Raw genomic sequence first — 19,498 nt, 5'->3', positions numbered from 1 at the left:
TTTACTGCAACATAGCAAATCATAATTTCCAATCTGCTGCATATCTATGTAGTATATGCATAATTTCGGGAATGCTTGATATCTTGTAGGAAAGATGGATCAAAAGAACCCATAGTAGAGATGAGAACTGAGGATGAAAGAGTTACTAATAATGATGGGAGCGCAGTTAATGAACCCAATGAAACAACACCTCTTACAGAACCTGAGTATGTATTCTTGTTTTGCTGTTTCTTATAAATTTAGCATTAAAGCCAGCCAATATAAGACATATTTGCAGTTCACAATGCCTATCTAAATGTTTCATTGCACCTTCTCTGGATATGCTTTCTCGGTTATGTAATTTGTATAATCATTTGCTTTCATATGTTAATTGGGTTGGTAATTCAACATACCAATTTGGGAAAGCAGCTTACAAATTGTAGTTATACCGGTAATAGCTTCTTAAAACGAAAGTAGACATTGGCTGCGGTACATAGGTAACTTTGGAATTGTGTATTTTTTGAAGAGCTCCCATGTCTTAGTTTACATGCTCTATACAAGTGAAGGTTACGTAAAAATTTAGTTCATTGGTGTTACATAGGATACACCCCCAAAATTTGAACCCTATATGGCCATTCTTTGGGGAAATAACATACCCATTTGTATCTATCATTATAGTATATCCCATCAAAGCACTGCTGACACTCTGCATGGCTTCTGGGAGACCAAAACATCCAACACCGCGGAGACACCATCACGTGTTTCTCAACGCAGTGATTCCAGAACACTGCCCCCATCCCTTATGGGAAATATGCAGATGCAAGTAAAGAAGCTGCGGAGACACCATCACGTGTTTCTCGACGCAAGCAGTGAATAGCCAGGCCTTTCCCCGGGAAGGAACAACCACGGGAAGGGCAGCATCCTATGAAGGAAAGCCACCTATGCCAAGCATGGTATCCATCCACAGACAGCTGTTTCGGGGTGTTTGCCCCTCATCAGTGTGGAGTAGGAATCTGGCTATTAGGAGCAGTGCCTAGTAAAAGGCTATAAAGGCACAGATGATTGGCCTCGGGGAGACCAAAACATCCAACACCGCGGAGACACCATCACGTGTTTCTCAACGCAGTGATTCCAGAACACTGCCCCCATCCCTTATGGGAAATATGCAGATGCAAGTAAAGAAGCTGCGGAGACACCATCACGTGTTTCTCGACGCAAGCAGTGAATAGCCAGGCCTTTCCCCGGGAAGGAACAACCACGGGAAGGGCAGCATCCTATGAAGGAAAGCCACCTATGCCAAGCATGGTATCCATCCACAGACAGCTGTTTCGGGGTGTTTGCCCCTCATCAGTGTGGATTAGGAATCTGGCTATTAGGAGCAGTGCCTAGTAAAAGGCTATAAAGGCACAGATGATTGGCCTCGGGGAGACCAAAACATCCAACACCGCGGAGACACCATCACGTGTTTCTCAACGCAGTAATTCCAGAACACTGCCCCCATCCCTTATGGGAAATATGCAGATGCAAGTAAAGAAGCTGCGGAGACACCATCACGTGTTTCTCGACGCAAGCAGTGAATAGCCAGGCCTTTCCCCGGGAAGGAACAATCACGGGAAGGGCAGCATCCTATGAAGGAAAGCCACCTATGCCAAGCATGGTATCCATCCACAGACAGGCACTGCTCCTAATAGCCAGATTCCTACTCCGCACTGATGAGGGGCAAACACTCCGAAACAGCTGTCGGGATGGATACCATGCTTGGCATAGGTGGCTTTCCTTCATAGGATGCTGTCCTTCCCGTGGTTGTTCCTTCCCGGGGAAAGGCCTGGCTATTCACTGCTTGCGTCGAGAAACACGTGATGGTGTCTCCGCAGCTTCTTTACTTGCATCTGCATATTTCCCATAAGGGATGGGGGCAGTGTTCTGGAATCACTGCGTTGAGAAACACGTGATGGTGTCTCCGCAGCTTCTTTACTTGACTCTGCATGGCTTCACGTAAAGTGACCTCAGTACATGTTGACATGTTCTTCTAACGTCCACATGCTTGGATCAATTTCTCATCCATTTTGTTGGGTCTCTCATAATCCTGTCCTGGACGTCGGTTATCTATATTTTTGACACTGGCCAAGTATTCTCTGTGCTAGACTGGAAAGGATCAGAAATTGACCAGTAGATCATTTGTAGGTTCCTGTGAATGGGTAGATCAGGAGTCCATCCTGTGAACGAGTCTGGGTGTACATATTGTAGGTCATCACTATCACAATATGGCACATTTAACACACACAATACTTCTTCCTTGCATAGATTGGCACTTAACTGGAAGGTTATCATGAACTTCATTAACCCTCCGTCACATACAACTGATCTGACAGGTGCTTCTCTTTTACTTTCATTTCTCCTTCCTCACCAGATTGTGAGGAAACCCCCTCCCTCCAGGTAGTCTCCTGTCTCTTGAAGGTCTGTGAAACCTGATATCACAGTTGGATTACAGAGCTTCAGGGGAGAGGATATAGCTGCACAGATCTCTCAGGCTCATTGTATGTGAATACGTCACATTCAGTAAGGTTGGTATTTTATGTTTTTATTCATCACAATAGTTTATTTAGCTTGTTTTATGAATGTATAGCACAAAATGTGAGGATATTTCATAGAAATAAGGGAGATTTTATAAAAGAAAGTGTGCTGCTCAGGCATATACAGTAGTTCCCTAACATATTCCTTCTCTTGCTTCAGATTATCTGCTGAAATGGAGAGGAAAATGTACAATTTATCCAAACAACTTGATGTTGAGGAAGTAACAAACATGCTGTTAGATGATAGAGACCTCACACTGAATGAGGATTTAGGAGAGGAAAGTGAGATTGATTCTCATGATGAGGTGGAAGAATGTGTCCTGGATTCTGAAACAGAGCAAGATGGTGACAGTGGCGAGGATGAAGAAGTTGGATCATATTATATTGGAAAAGATAAAAATACTAAATGGAACAAGAAGCCATTCCAGAAAAAACGTAGGGAACCTTTAAACATTATTACTCACCTTCCTGCAGTAATAGGAACTGCACGTAATGCAAAAACTGCAGTTGAATGCTGGAACAGTATATTTACAGATGACATTCTGGACTCTATTGTCACATACAGTGGAGCAAAAAAGTATTTAGTCAGTCAGCAATAGTGCAAGTTTCACCACTTAAAAAGATGAGAGGCGTCTGTAATTTACATCATAGGTAGACCTCAACTATGGGAGACAAATTGAGAAAAAAAAACCCAGAAAATCACATTGTCTGTTTTTTTAACATTTTATTTGCATATTATGGTGGAAAATAAGTATTTAGTCAGAAACAAACAATCCAGATTTCTGGCTCTCACAGACCTGTAACTTCTTCTTTAAGAGTCTCCTCTTTCCTCCACGCATTACCTGTAGTAATGGCACCTGTTTAAACTTGTTATCAGTATAAAAAGACACCTGTGCACACCCTCAAACAGTCTGACTCCAAACTCTACTATGGTGAAGACCAAAGAGCTGTCAAAGGACACCAGAAACAAAATTGTAGCCCTGCACCAGGCTGGGAAGACTGAATCTGCAATAGCCAACCAGCTTGGAGTGAAGAAATCAACAATGGGAGCAATAATTAGAAAATGGAAGACATACAAGACCACTGATAATCTCCCTCGATCTGGGGCTCCACGCAAAATCCCACCCTGTGGGGTCAGAATGATCACAAGAACGGTGAGCAAAAATCCCAGAACCACGCGGGGTGACCTAGTGAATGAACTGCAGAGAGCTGGGACCAATGTAACAAGGCCTACCATAAGTAACACACTACGCCACCATGGACTCAGATCCTGCAGTGCCAGACGTGTCCCACTGCTTAAGCCAGTACATGTCCGGGCCCGTCTAAAGTTTGCTAGAGAGCATTTGGATGATCCAGAGGAGTTTTGGGAGAATGTCCTATGGTCTGATGAAACCAAACTGGAACTGTTTGGTAGAAACACAACTTGTCGTGTTTGGAGGAAAAAGAATACTGAGTTGCATCCATCAAACACCATACCTACTGTAAAGCATGGTGGTGGAAACATCATGCTTTGGGGCTGTTTCTCTGCAAAGGGGCCAGGACAACTGATCCGGGTACATGAAAGAATGAATGGGGCCATGTATCGTGAGATTTTGAGTGCAAACCTCCTTCCATCAGCAAGGGCATTGACGATGAAACGTGGCTGGGTCTTTCAACATGACTATGATCCAAAGCACACCGCCAGGGCAACGAAGGAGTGGCTTCATAAGAAGCATTTCAAGGTCCTGGAGTGGCCTAGCCAGTCTCCAGATCTCAACCCTATAGAAAACCTTTGGAGGGAGTTGAAAGTCCGTGTTGCCAAGCGAAAAGCCAAAAACATCACTGCTCTAGAGGAGATCTGCATGGAGGAATGGGCCAACATACCAACAACAGTGTGTGGCAACCTTGTGAAGACTTACAGAAAACGTTTGACCTCTGTCATTGCCAACAAAGGATATATTACAAAGTATTGAGATGAAATTTTGTTTCTGACCAAATACTTATTTTCCACCATAATATGCAAATAAAATGTTAAAAAAAACAGACAATGTGATTTTCTGGATTTTTTTTTTCTCAGTTTGTCTCCCATAGTTGAGGTCTACCTATGATGTAAATTTCAGACGCCTCTCATCTTTTTAAGTGGTGGAACTTGCACTATTGCTGACTGACTAAATACTTTTTTGCCCCACTGTATACCAACCAATATATAGACATTATAAAGGACAAGTACATCTGCAACAGAACCATCAAGCCCACAGATGAAATAGAACTGCGTGCTTTTTTTGGATTACTGCACCTTGCAGGAGCTTATAGGGCAAATAGACAAAGTTTGGAGGAACTTTGGGGTAAAGATGGGGATGGAGTTGAAAAATTTAGCCTTGTTATGTCCATAAACAGATTCAAGATTCTAATTCGTTGCCTTCGGTTTGACGACAGAACTACCCGAACCGAACGCAAAACACATGACCGACTTGCTCCAATTCGTGATATATTTCAAAGATTTGTTGTAAACTGTAAGCAAAGTTATTACCCTGGAGAGAATCTCACTATTGACGAAATGCTCCCTGGTTTTCGTGGTAGATGTGCCTTTCGTCAATATATTCCATCAAAGCCAAGCAAATATGGAATAAAAATTTATGCCCTTGTTGATGCCAGTAAGACCTACACTTACAACCTGGAAGTTTATGCAGGAAAACAACCAGAAGGTCCTTACTGTGTGAGCAACAAACCCATTGATGTTGTAAAAAGACTGGCTGAACCCTTATTTGGATCGGGTCGCAATATTACAGCTGACAATTGGTTTACAAGTTGTGATCTGATTGATTATCTGAAAATTCAGAAGCTGTCATATGTGGGAACTGTAAGAAAAAACAAAAGGGAATTGCCGCCACAGTTTGTAAGTGTGAAAGAGAGACAACAGTACAGCAGTATGTTTGCATTCCATAATGAAAGGCTTTAGTTTCCTATGTACCACATGCCAAAAAAATTGTACTTCTTCTATCAACACTTCATGATGATGCTGCCATCGATCCTGGGACTGGGGCAGAAAAAAAACCGGAGATAATTACATTTTACAATGCCACCAAAGGGGGTGTGGATACAGCAGATCAGATGTGCTCCACTTTCAACGTCAGCAGAAACATCAAACGCTGGCCAATGGTCATATTTTTTGCTATGTTGAATTTGGGTGGTATAAATTCACAAGTAATTTATCTTGAAAACAAGCTTGAACCACTCCGTAGACGATTGTATCTGAAAAAATTGGGCCATGAACTAGTACTTGGAGAGCTACGCAGGAGAAGCGTGAAAACAATCGGTATCCCCTCTCGTCTTCAAGTTCAGCTCAAAAGGTTCCGCCCAGAAGATGATGGTGAAAAGTCACCATCTGCACCACCTCACAAAAGAAGGAGATGCACCACCTGCCAAACGGAAAGCGGAACCAGAAGGCTTTCAAATTATGAATGTCTCAAATGTCATAAAGCAATTTGCCTGACACATGCAAAAATGGTGTGTAATTCTTGCTATTTGCTCTGCAAGTGTGACTTTTCTGGGGAAACCTCAGCATTTACTTCTGATTGAATATGTTTTTAATAGTACTTAAGGTACCTTAAAATTAAGTTTGTGTTCAAAAATTTTCTTTGTACATTTTTTTGAGAGAGTCGAACTGGGGACTATTTGGCGGGAGTTTTGAAAAGTTTGTATTTCATAGTTATTAGTTTTATGTTAAGTAAATGTTTTTTTTTGCAACTGATTATGTGTAGTCTCTTTTATTACATCCCTATGAAGGTCACTGATCACTTTTAGAGCACTGAAATTGCAAACATTAGATATTATAGGTATTTTTCCAGCAGGCGCCTGACAGGCACATTGTATGTGAACTCGTTAGTCCGAATATTGTATGTGACGGAGGGTTAATTCATTATACTTCGTTTGTAAAAAGGAAGAGATCTTTGTAAAAAAAAATTGCTTTACTTGAAGAACAGCATTGAATTGAATGAAACTCAACACAGATTATCCTGTATATATCACAAAAGAGAAACAAAAAGCTGTTTTATTGTGGCCCACCCCTTATTTGTAGCAATATAGAACTTTTATAATAAAATAAAATAAAAAGTAAAAAGAAAATTAGAATTTTATCCTTTTGCCCAGTTTATAAAACTACAAACCCTGATGTGCTCCCCTAGTCCTGATCTGTTGGCAAGACTCTACCCTTCTCCAGGTACCAGGCATTGGATGAAGTTACCTGACAGTAACGTGAATCAATCGGTGATCTCACAGATCTTCCCATATAGACCATTTAGAGCCACTAAGCTTACTTATTGGCTGCCGTGTTGTCAATATGATGTCATCACCGCAGCCAATGCCAGTCATCAGGACCAGCAACGGAGACTCAATGGTGGGCTTGAGAAATGTGAGTAAAGACTTAATTGAAACAACCACTTTAAGTGGTTAACTTATCATTCTAATATATATTATCACAGGGGGCACAAAATACTGCAGGTATCATCATTCATCCTTCATACAGTGGCATGTAAAAGTTTGGGCACCACTGGTCAAAATTACTGTTATTGCTAACAGTTAAGCAAGTTGAAGATGAAATGATCTCTAAAAGGCTTAAAGTTAAACATGACACATTTTCTTTGTATTTTAGGCAATACATACATATATTTTTTTCTGCATTTATATTTTACATTATAGTTTCAAATGAATTCAAACATTTTGAGATTCTGTCTAAAAAAAAATGCCCTGCACCATTTCCCACACTCCGAAAGCTTCACAGAGCAGGCTAACATAATTTTCTGCATGGACCTTCCCATAATGCCCTACACCTATGACATTTATCGTATTATCATACTTTGTAAAGTGGTGGTCAGTGTGGGCCATCACAGATCAGCAGTTCCCAGTGGAGCACAATTTGTAAGACAGAGACTTGTATGGGTGAGGCCAATCCTATTATCAGATGAAATCACAACATGCTGCGATTGTTTGCTCATGCCAAATCGGCATGAGAAAATAATCGCAGAAGTGAGCTGCCACATAGAATAGCACTGGTCCACGTGCGATGTGATGTATCACAAACCACTCGACCATGTTATACTCTTGTGTGACTCCAGCTTAAGTCTTTCTTTCTCCTGTAGAGTGTAAACTCTTATGATGACAGAGGTTCTCTCTGTCACCTGTAGAATGTAAGCTTTTATGGTTGGACGGATTCTCTCTCCTACCTAGTGTATTTTTTGTGAACAATTTCAAGCTTTCCAGTATTGAGATTCACTCGAATTTTTCCCCATGTGAAACAATTTGTTATGGAAAAATGTGGCTAATTCTTTGAATTTTGAATTTCATAAACCTCTCTAGCCATGTGCTTTAGTTGTTAGGCATCATGTGAGATAATATAGTTTGGAACATTTTTTCTTAATGTCAACAGTCAAAAACATTTTATTTCCATGATTAAAATTGCCTTGCCAGCATATGGAAATTATTTCTTTTTGCTTTTAACCACTTATTCAGTATTCTCTCTTGTGGCCTTGATGAAAAGAGAATCATAATGACTATTTCTATGTACACTATATCAACCAATGCCAAGTCCTTAGGTGGGAATTTTTTAGGTTGTGCCTTCTGATCCCTGGTGAAGAATGATAGCAGTGCGAACAACAATCATTTTTTGATTCTCTCTTTGCCTTCCTACCAAGCTTTACGCATCATGCATGTTTCTTCCAATCTCTATAAATTTACCCTCTCTTTAAAGGGATTTGTTGTTTGCCGACGTCTAGTGTCTGCCACACAGTTCAAGTCTATTTCTGTATGATAAGTTTCATCTCGTTATCATTCACCAGTACTTACTGATTTACTAGCAGCTTGGAGGCAATGGGCATTTGGCTTTAGAAACAAACTTAAAGACAGACTATTGTTTCATTTCATGGATTGCCCCCCCTATCGGAGCCATAGGCAGCCCATTCCTCAGATTATTTCTCATCCAATCTCTGCATATATACAGTATATTGTTTCTTTGCAAACTTTGCTTAAACTTCTTTTTATCGCATACTATCTAAAGCCAGTTTCAAGTGAGCCATCTGTCAGTAAAGCTAGCGGACTATAGCACCTGCCATTTTATAATCTTTACCATGGCTGCATGTGATCGTATCAGTATTTTATAAAATGTCAAAACACTTTGGATTTTGAAGAGCAAATATGTCACACCGCTGGACAGCTCAAGGAACCAGTAATTTATTAGTTTGCAATATTTCATGGAAGTGTTTATTGGAGCCTAGTCAGCATAAAACACGTTCAGTCTCTATTCTCTGATAATAAAAAGGTGATCGAATTTTTGGGAAAGTAACCAAATTGAATATATAAAGTCAAACCATTACTAACTAAAATACAAGCTAAAAAGTGATAATCCCACAATAATTCTGCCATTAACATAATAAAATATAATTAATGTCGTAAATTAAATGGTATGGATAAAGGGAATCTGTCAGCAAGAATGTGCACAATAACCTACACACAGTGTCAGGTCAGTGCCATTATACTGATTACAATGATACCTTGGTTGATGAAATCTATCTTGTGGTTTAATCTTTATTTTCAGTTTGTAGTTAATGAGATTCTCGTGCCCTAAGGTGGGGCTGGTGTATGTGGTGCTCTGATTAGATATTCATAATGCAGACTGCTGATAGGTCACTGATCCCTCAGTGACCCGCCCCCTAATTTCGATATTGAATACCTAACATACTGAAGAAAAAGACAAAAAACGCTTCTGCAGGCAGGTGCCAGCCGTGCCACCTGCTCTGCAGCATAATTGCATGGCTAGTGTGGCAATAAAAATTTTTTTACATTGTTTTATTTTATATTTCATAAATCAATAGTACATATGAATATAAGAAAATGTTTGTTAGGGGTCGAGTTCCCGCCTCTGCACAGTGGGAATCTCGAGCCATCTCCGCTGCAGTCTCCCATTCTTCTCCTGCCGCAGTGGAGTTTGCTCAGCGGAGACGTCGGTCCCAGCGTCTAACTGAGTCTGACTCTGTGCAAAGGGTTAATGCTGCCTTTCCAGCTTCTGCCATTGTGGCCAGTACTGGGCAGCGGCGAGCAGACATTTTTGGGACTAAGCCCTGCTTTTCCCCTTCTGAGCATGCCCAGGGTAAGATCTCTCGTTGGAGATCAAGGGTCACATGCTTAGATACTGCAGCTAATCCCATTGGTCCTCTAGGAAGGTCCTGAAGGTGCTCAACTTCTGTGGCAGCCTCCCATTGGTCCTTCTGGGAAGGTCCTGTACTTGCTGCAGCTATTAAAGGTTTGCATGACCGCACGGCCATGCGCTAGTATCAATCCAAGTATGTGCTTTGCCCAAGTGTGGTTATGTGTGAATGTATTCAGGGACCCGGCTGAAATAAGCCCCTAGAATACCAGCACCTCCGGTGAGGAGATTGCGTGTGTGCATAACCACTGACTGTTATCAGTTCGACAGTAAGCTTGTGCTCCTGTGAGGCTAACAGGGCACAGTGCTTTCCTTTCACGGCTACTCTGTGGACTAACAGAGCTAGTCTATACCACCAAACAGTGCCACCATCCACTAGCAGCAGGTTAATCCTGCACGGTGGACCCCAGGCTGCGAACGCACCAATTACAATAAACATCTATTTTACTCGGTGCGTTCTGCTAGCCTTAACAGAATACTAGTGCCAGGGTCTGGCTAGTATATGGCGGATTATCAGCGACTACAGCGATAAATCCAGCAGCTGGAGGGTAGGTTGGCGGCTCTAGAACACACAACCTCAGCTGTGGACGTTACTGCAGTCGCTGTTCAGGCTGCGAGTGTAGCTGCAGCTAGTATGTCCTCTGCCACCCCCGCTACGACTTTATCCCATCTCCCGCTTCCAGACAAGTTTGCTGGTGACAGTAAGCTATGTCCGGGATTCGTGAGTCAGTGCTCCATACATCTAGAGCTTCTGGCTGCACGTTTTCCTACAGAACGGGCGAAAGTGGGATTTATTTTATCCCTTTTGTCGGGCAGGGCGCTGGAGTGGGCAACGCCGCTGTGGGATCATGATGATCGTGTGGAGCAGAGTGCTCCTCTCTTCCTGGACGCTCTGAAACAGGTCTTTCTAGGACCTTGTGTCACCCACGATACCGCGCTCCAATTGTTGGCAATTACACAGGGTTCGTCTATGGTCAGCCAGTTTGCCGTCCAATTCCGGGCTCTGGTCTCTGAGCTGGAGTGGTCGGATAAAGTCCTTATTCCGGTGTTCTGGAGAGGACTGGCAGACCATGTGAGGGACGCCTTGGCCACCAGGGAGATTCCCGCCACACTGGAAGAGCTCATTTCTATATCTACCCGCATCAACCCAGTGTAGGCAGAGGCTTTGGCTGGCTCCCACCTTCGCAAGACCTATAGAATCTTCCATTCAGGCGTCCGACTCCCATGAGGCCATGGAGGTTTCTCGAGCGGGACCAAATTCTCGGACCGCTCGAGTACCCGTGGTTTGTAAAAATTGCCAACAGCTAGGACATTATGCCAATAAATGTCCACGGCGGTCGGGAAAACGATCGCGTCTAGTAACCATTGGAGGAGGTTCACTAGACAAAGCGACATTTTCCTCCAAGCTGTCCTTTAATGGGAGAGTCACGTTAGGCTCATCCACTCTGACTGTCGAGCTTTGAGTGGACTCTGGAGCAGAGGGGAATTTCATGTCCTCTGCTTCTGCTCTGCGCCATGCAATATCTCTGGTCATGCTCGCCAAATCGGTGACTGTCAGAGTAGTGAATGGGTTGACACTTCCCTCACAAATCAGACACCAAACTGTCCCTTTCACATTATCCATGTCCCCTTCCCACCAGGAGATTATTTCCCTTCTTGTCCTTCCCGAGGGAATGGAAGAGATTCTGCTGGGAATACCATGGCTCCATTTCCAATCCCAACATATTGAGTGGACCTCTGGAAGGATATTGGGTTGGAGTGAATCATGTAAGAGCAGATGTGTGAGGGAGTGCATTCTGGTTTCCACTACCGACATACCCGCAGATCTTTCTTCCCTTCCCAAGGGCTATTTGTCCTATGCAGACATGTTCTCCAAAAAGGCTGCGGAGACCCTTCCGCCTCACCGCCCCTATGACTGTCCTATTGATCTCATGACTGGAGCAGAACCTCCTCGGGGATGGGTTTATCCGCTCTTTCTCCTGGAAACGGAGGCTGTGTGCCAATACATCCAGGAGAATTTGGCAAGAGGGTTCATAAGGAAGTCAGTGTCACCTGCAGGGGTGGGATTTTTCTTCGTGCAGAAGAAGAACAGAGAATTACATCCATGCATAGATTACAGGGGTCTTAATGCCATCACCGTTAAGAATAAGTACCCGTTGCCCCTGATTTCTGAGCTCTTTGATAGGCTACGGGGAGAAAGGGTATTTACCAAATTAAATCTGCGGGATGCTTATAACCTGATTCGCATCCGTAAGGGGGACAAATGGAAGACGGCTTTTAATACCAGAGATGGGCACTATGAGTATCTGGTGATGCCCTTCAGGCTCTGTAATGCCCCAGCCGTTTTCCAATACTTTGTTAACGTTATCTTCCGGGATATGATCTCCACCTAGGTTGTAGTCTATCTGGATGATATTCAAATCTTCTCTCCAGATATTGACTCCCACTGGAGAGATGTTGGCAGAGTCTTCAACCTCTTATGGGCAAATTCCCTGTATGCAAAGTTGGAGAAGTGTATGTTTGAGCAGGAGTCTTTACCTTTCCTGGGCTATATCATCTCCGCCCAGGGATTGGCTATGGATCCTGCCAAACTACAGGCTGTGATGGACTGGCAAGAACCTCACTCTCTTAAAGCGGTGTAGCGCTTTATGGGGTTCATTAATTACTACCGCCAGTTCATTCCCCACTTCTCAACTTTGGTAGCTCCCCTGGTAGCCCTCACCAAGAAGGGAGCAAATCCCAAATTGTGGTCTGAGGAGGTCTCCAAGGCTTTCTCTTCTATTAAGTCTCATTTTGCTAGCGCTCCCATCCTACATTGTCCCGATGTTGATAAGCCGTTTATAATGGAGGTGGATGCCTCATCCGTTGGTGCTGGAGCAGTCTTCTTCCAAAAGGATGCTCAAGGTCGGAAGCATCCTTGCTTCTTCTTTCTCCAAAACCTTCACACCAGCGGAGAGGAATTATTCCATCGGGGACAGGGAGTTACTAGCAATGAAATTGGCCTTCTCGGAGTGGAGACATCTGTTGGTGGGGGCTCGCTTTCCCTTCCAAGTCTTCACGGACCACAAAAAATTGGTATATTTACAAACAGCCCAGTGGCTAAATTCTCGTCAGGCCAGATGGTCCTTGCTATTCTCCCTGTTCCACTTAACCCTCCATTTTCTCGCTGGGGAGAAGAACATTCCTGCTGATGCCCTCTCTCGATCTGTTGTGTCATCTGAGGAGGAGGAAAGGGAGCCTCGGCTTATTGTCCCTTCTGAGAGCCTGAGAACCGTAGCTCCGGTTTTGCTAGAGTCTGTGCATCCGGGCAAGACTTTTGTACTCATTAATTTGCGACCAGAGGTTCTCTCTTGGGCTCATTTGTCCAGGGTGGGTGGACATTTTGGGACAAAGAGGACATCTGAGCTGCTGGCGAGGACATACTGGTTGCCACATATGGTCTATGACATCAGAGATTATATTCAGGTGTGTGTCTCCTGCACCAAAAATAAGTCCCCTCGACAACGGCCAACTGGATTACTCCATCCCTTGCCGGTGGCAGACAGGCCCTGGGAGATGGTCGGGATGGACTTTGTGGTGGGTTTGCCCAAGTCTCGTGGCTGTACCATCATTTGGGTTATCACCGATCAATTTTCTAAAATGGTGCATTTGGTGCCACTTCCACGGCTACCTTCTGCCCGAGCCTTGGCTGCGTTGTTCATAAAACACATCTTCCGCCTACACGGTATGCCGGACAAAATTGTCAGTGACCAGGGTCCCCCGTTTGCGTCTCGGTTCTGGAGAGAGCTTTGTCATCTTCTCAGCATTGAGTTGAATCTCTTCTCTGCATATCATTCCGAGACGAATGGGTTGGTAGAGAGGGCCAACCAGACCTTGGTCACATATCTGCTACATTTTGTCTCAGCCAGGCAGGATGACTGGGCATCCTTGCTATCATGGGCGTAGTTTGTGCTGAACAACACCGTAGCCGAATGCACTGGACAAACCCCATTCCTCCTTAACTATGGTCAGCATCCGTGGGTGCCTATGCCCATGTCTTCCGCTGACTCCAGGGTGGCAGACTGGGCTGTGGAGGAATGGGATATTTGGGACCGCACTCAGGATGCCATTCGGGCCTCCAAGGAGAGAATGAGGTCCTCTGCCGATGCACATCAGTGCCCCGCTTCGACCTTTGCTCCAAGCGACTTAGTGTGGCTCTCCGCCCTTAACATCCGGCTGTGAGTTGAGGCCACTAAGTTTGCACCCCGCTACTTGGGCCCTTTCAAGGCCATCGAACAGGTTAACCCAGTGGTCTACCGTCTGGCCCTTCCACCATGCCTGGGTATCACCAACACCTTTCATGTGTCCCTCTGTCTCTGCCAGGACATTGGGTTCATCTATGGACGATTATGAGGTGAACGCTATTTTGGGGAGCAAGGTGGTGCGTGGCAAAGAATTTTATTTGGTGGGCTGGAAGAGTTATGGTCCTGAGGAAAGAGCCTGGGAGCCTGCTAAGCACATTCAGGCTCTGCAGCTCATTGCTGCCTTCAAGTGTAGTGAGGTCCAAGGAGGTGGGCCCTAGGAGGGGGGGTAATGTTAGAGGTCGAGTTCCCGCCTCTGCACAGGAGGAATCTCGAGCCATCTCTGCTGCAGTCTCCCATTCTTCTCCTGCCGCAGTGGAGTCTGCTCAGCGGAGACGTCGGTCCCAGCGTCTCGCTCAGTCTGACTCTGTGCAAAGGGTTACTGCTGCCTTTCCAGCTTCTGCCATTGTAGCCAGTACTAGACAGCAGCGAGCAGATGTTTTTGGGACTGAGTCCTGCTTTTCCTCTTCTGAGCATGCCCAGGATAAGATCTCTCGTTGGAGATCAAGGGTCACATGCTTAGATACTGCAGCTAATCCCATTGGTCCTCTAGGAAGGTCATGAAGGTGCTCAACTTCTGTGGCAGCCTCCCATTGGTCCTTCTAGGAAGGTCCTGTACTTGCTGCAGCTATTAAAGGTTCGCATGACCGCACGGCCATGCTCTAGTATCAATCCAAGTATGTGCTTTGCGCCAGTGTGGTTATGTGTGAATGTAATCAGGGACCCGGCTGAAATAAGCTCCTAGAATACCGGCACCTCCGGTGAGGAGATTGTATGAATGTATTCAGGGACCCAGCTGAAATAAGCGTCTAGAATACCCTAGCAGCAGGTTCCTCCTCTCCTACATGGTGGGCAACAGGCTGCGAATGCACAAATTGCAATAAACGTCTATATTTACTTGGTGCGTTCCGCTAACCTTAACAACGTTGTAGTAAACTTTACCAAAGAAATGTGCTGTCCTGTCGGAGTGATCATTTATTTTAAAAATGTTCAAGAATCAGACGCAGACATTCTGCCATAAGTTCTCCTGAAATCACAATTAAATAAAGTGTAACTGTTTTTTCAGATGAACTTGCAGCAGAATTTCTGGGTCTCCCTCTTTCTTATCACCTCTCATTTCATTCCTCAGTAATGGGAAATTTGCATCCATTGTTGAGTTGGGTGAATTGAGAATATTGAGAATCAAAGATCAGTCCAGGAGAAAGAAGTTCGGTAGATTTATCCTACAAGATTTATTAAAGATTTGCTTATTTTTATGTGCATTATTGATTTATGAAATAATAATTGAAACAACAGTTTCCCTGTAATTGTCTTTGTTAACAGAACCATTTTTTTCTGTGTGACCTGACACAGTAGGTGGTCAAGCAAACCTGACCTTTGCAGTCCTTGCATTGGGTTTATCGCCAGTGGGAGTTGTGTATGGCCATACTTATTCAATACAGGATAGGCCATCGATGTTAAAGTCCTCTATAACCTTTTTAAGAAAGTATTTTGGGATATGCATTATAACTTAAAGTTGTAGCCATAATGTCGGCCCAAAAATGTGGTCACGTTATGACGTAAAGCCAAGCCTTATACTGTTCACTTCAGAGAAAAAGTCTTATATCCTGCATCTAACAAGATGCTCACCTAACATATTAACAACTCAAAACTAGAGTGAAAAATGTGCTATTAAGATGCTTTTAGTGGAATGAAAACTATCATCCTAAAAAAGGAAAGCAACAGAAAAGGTCTCTTTTCTCAAGTAACCTTTTTAGATGATCAAACTATTGCAATAATTTTAATAGAAAGTCCAACATGTCAGGTTATGTCTGTATTTATCTTCTTGGAATGTACTATACATTAACACTGAAGTGGCTTTCTTCTCAAAGTTTTTTAGTCTGTTCATGTGCATCAAATAATTTTACTGTGAATAATATTTCTCTGTCTAATTTGATCGAATCGGCAAATTAGATTTTCAGCAAATTTGCCGATCTCTATTGAAAACTAAAACCAGAAGGTTGTACTTTCATCTCATTGTCTCATTTCTCTATAATAAAGAGTAAAAACTTTATTCTAAATATTTTTAAATAATGTGAAAAACTAGTTTCAAAACAGAACTCTCGATCAGACTCTGATCAGAGTGTAATTTGAATAATTGACGCAATTCTCTTGGATGAGAGACTATATGTGACCCTAGCCCGGCACTGTCCAATCAGTGCTGACAGTGTAGGGACATATTCCTTTTTTCACATGGAACAGAGACACCTAGTTGTTAATTTACTCATACAATTGTAGGAGGAATGACAAGGGAAGGGCACAACTCAGAGTTATAAGACAAGATTTTACAGAATTATTATCTTATGGGAAATATAAGGATTTACTACAATAGAAATGTCAGGGTAGCTGAAAAGATCCTCCTTAAGCTCCGAAAGTCAGAGATATCGAAATTATTATATTAGGATTTTGGCTTAACCTGATTAATTCTTACATGATATAGCAAATTTAGAAGTTGATGGCTCAGTAGGTTTATCCACAGTTTGATGAAAAAATGCTCAACACTTACAAATTTGCTTTAGCTACACCTGTAAATAAATTGTCAGTCTCTTTATCATGCATGTGAGATAAAGCACTTTAGCAGATATTGCCCTTAGCTGTCTGAGCGGTGTAGGAATTTGCTGTCATGTGTAGAACCAATGCTTCATTAAATCACATTTGCAAAAAGCCTGTAACTGAAGTGTAAATTATAAAAAGTGTCGACAGCTGAAAATGTGTTCTTAAAATCTACAATAGACCCTGCGTGTCTGGATTTCTCTTCCCTGTGCATGTTAGGTGCTTGCATGAAGCCGTGTTGTGACAGACAATTATGAAGCTACATGGAGGTGAAGCAAGGGCTGATATTAATATGTAATTGGTGGAACATTCAGCCATGTAATAGTTAAATATATTGTTTAATGTTATAATAATAATAATAATTAGTGATGAGCGAATATACTCGTTACTTGAGATTTCTCGAGCATGCTCGGGTGTCCTCGGGTGTCGGGAATTTACATTATGAGCCCCATCGGAGACGGTGATGATAATGTGTATAAACTGTAAAGTGCTGCGGAATATGTTAGCGCTATATAAAAAAAATTATTATTAGTGAAGAGCGAATATACTCGTTACTCGGGATTTCCCGAGCACGCTTGGGGGTCCTCCCTGTATTTTTTAGTGCTCGGAGTTTTAGCTTTTAGCACCGCAGCTGAATGATTTACATCTGTTAGCCAGCATAAGTACATGTGGGGATTCCCTAGCAACCAGGCAACCCCCACATGTACTTATGCTGGCTAACAGATGTAAATTATTCAGCTGCGGCGCTAAAAACTTAAACTCCGAGCACTAAAAAATATTCGGAGGTCACCCGAGCGTGCTCGGGAAATCTCGAGTAACGAGTATATTCGCTCATCACTAATAATAATCTTTATTTTTATAATTCGCTAACATATTCCACAGCGCTTTACAGTTTGTACACATTATCATCACCGTCTCCGATGGGGCTCACAATCTAAATTCCCTGTCAGTATGACTTTGGAGGGTATGAGGAAACTGGAGAACCCGGAGGAAACCCATGCAAACAAAGGGAGAACATACAAACTGCTTGCAGATGTTGTCCTTGGTGGGATTTGAACCCAGGACTCCAGTGCTGCAGGGCTACAGTGCTATCCACTGAGCCACCATGTTAGAAAAAATGATGGAAATTTTCACCAAAGAACTGACAGCACAGTTATACTCAAGATATTTTTGATATTTCATTTCAATAATCACGTTTCTCCAAAAATAAGACAGTGACCTTTATAATTTTTTTGCTCTGAAAGGGCTTATATTCTATCATAGAGGCTGTAGAAGATGAGGTCCTCATAGGGATAGTGATCAGAGCACAAATATCATTCCACATACGGGTATTTATCTGATTGTTGTGTACTTCTTCAATGCTGAAACATGCAATAAAGAGAGTGGTAGTCTCCATTTATAAATAATAATACAAAGATTCAAGTGATATAACGATGTTCTGTATCCTCATGGTCACTCAGTGTGGATTTGAATTGATTAATCTGTATTAATTATACTGCAGTAACAGTATTTTATTTTTCATTCTTAGCACACTACAAATAAGGAGGACATTTTTGTGCCGCTCTTTTCTAATTTTACTGCCTAACCAAAATCCCGTAACTAAGACTTGTTTGTCGCACATACTTTACTTCTAGGACTGAGACACTTGCAAACCATATTTTTTATTTTTTAAAAACCATAAGAAAAATTTCCATAATCCAAGATTGTAAGCACAAATGTTTAGCCCATAAAGCTTGCGTGTTGTAACAAATATACACACAGAATGGCATGTAAGGGTTTGGGCACCCTTGGTCAAAATTATTGTTATTGTGAAAAGTTAAGCAAGTTCAAGATGAAATGATCTCTAAAAGGACTAAAGTTAAAATTCAAACATTTCCTTTGTATTTTCGGCAAAAAAATATATATATTTTCATTGTTCACATTTTAAAAATTATAGAAGGGAAGTTTGGGCACCCTTGGAGATTTGTGTGCTCAGATAACGTTGAACAAGGTTTCAGACCTTAATTAGCCCATTAGGGTTATGGCTTTTACTCTGTCTTCATTAGTAATGGCCGGGTGATGCAAATTTCCGAGCATTAAAAAAACCTAGCCTTCTCTAACTTTGTGTCAATAAATAGCAGCCATGGATTCTTCTAATATTAAAAAGAAGGTAATCAGCTCACCCAGGCTCCTGGCGTCCTGAAGCACCAGACTCAAGGGATCACTTGCAATAGGGTAGAAAAAAAGAAAGGGTTCCAACTTGTTCAATACGCAAAAGTTTATTCCAATGTGAAAAAGATTCCATAATCAGGATTGACATGGCAACACGTTTCGAATGCACAACTTGCGATCTTTATCAGAGCTGCACACATGCTGGCTGAGAATTCATTAATATGGCAATTGTCAATAGGAATGCACACCGCAGTCACATGGTGAGGTCACTAAAATCACAAATGTCAAGAAAATGTATATTGCAATAGAAAAAAACAAACAAAATAACATTCACATGTGAAAAACATACAACCAGGTTCACGACATAAGTCTTTAATGGACGATCAACTCACAACATATATTTAGTCCATCTGGATAACATGTGTTGAGGTTAAAGGTCTAGAACGCCTCCCGATCTAGTAAACGCCTTTTGATGTCTCCACCTTTTGGGTTAGCTGACACCTTTTCTATGCCATACATCTGCAGGGAAGTGGTAACAAGACTATGGTACTGGATAAAGTGCTTAGATGCATGAGAGATGTTGCGATTAGTATCAGACAGATACTATATATGCGATATATATGCTCTGAGATGCGCTTCTTAACCCCTTCTCAACCTGTGACACAGCGTATGCATCATGAAAGTCG

At 42.5% G+C, this 19,498-nt stretch overlaps 1 protein-coding gene across 3 annotated transcripts in view; it reads left to right on the top strand.

Annotated features, from left to right (window-relative positions):
• NCAM2 (neural cell adhesion molecule 2) overlaps positions 1-19,498 on the top strand; it is a 627,216-nt gene that overhangs the window by 580,567 nt on the left and 27,151 nt on the right. The window contains exon 17 of one of the 3 annotated variants that reach the window (XM_069760880.1): positions 90-206. The exons of the other annotated variants lie outside the window; for them this stretch is intronic. Coding sequence (XP_069616981.1) covers positions 90-206 — 117 coding nt within the window. The remainder of the gene's footprint in view (positions 1-89; positions 207-19,498) is intronic. 3 annotated transcript variants of the gene reach the window in all.

This window comes from Ranitomeya imitator, chromosome 3 (genome assembly GCF_032444005.1).
Source record: "Ranitomeya imitator isolate aRanImi1 chromosome 3, aRanImi1.pri, whole genome shotgun sequence".
Taxonomy (NCBI): Eukaryota; Metazoa; Chordata; class Amphibia; order Anura; family Dendrobatidae; genus Ranitomeya; species Ranitomeya imitator.
This window is presented reverse-complemented; position numbering and strand designations above follow the sequence as displayed.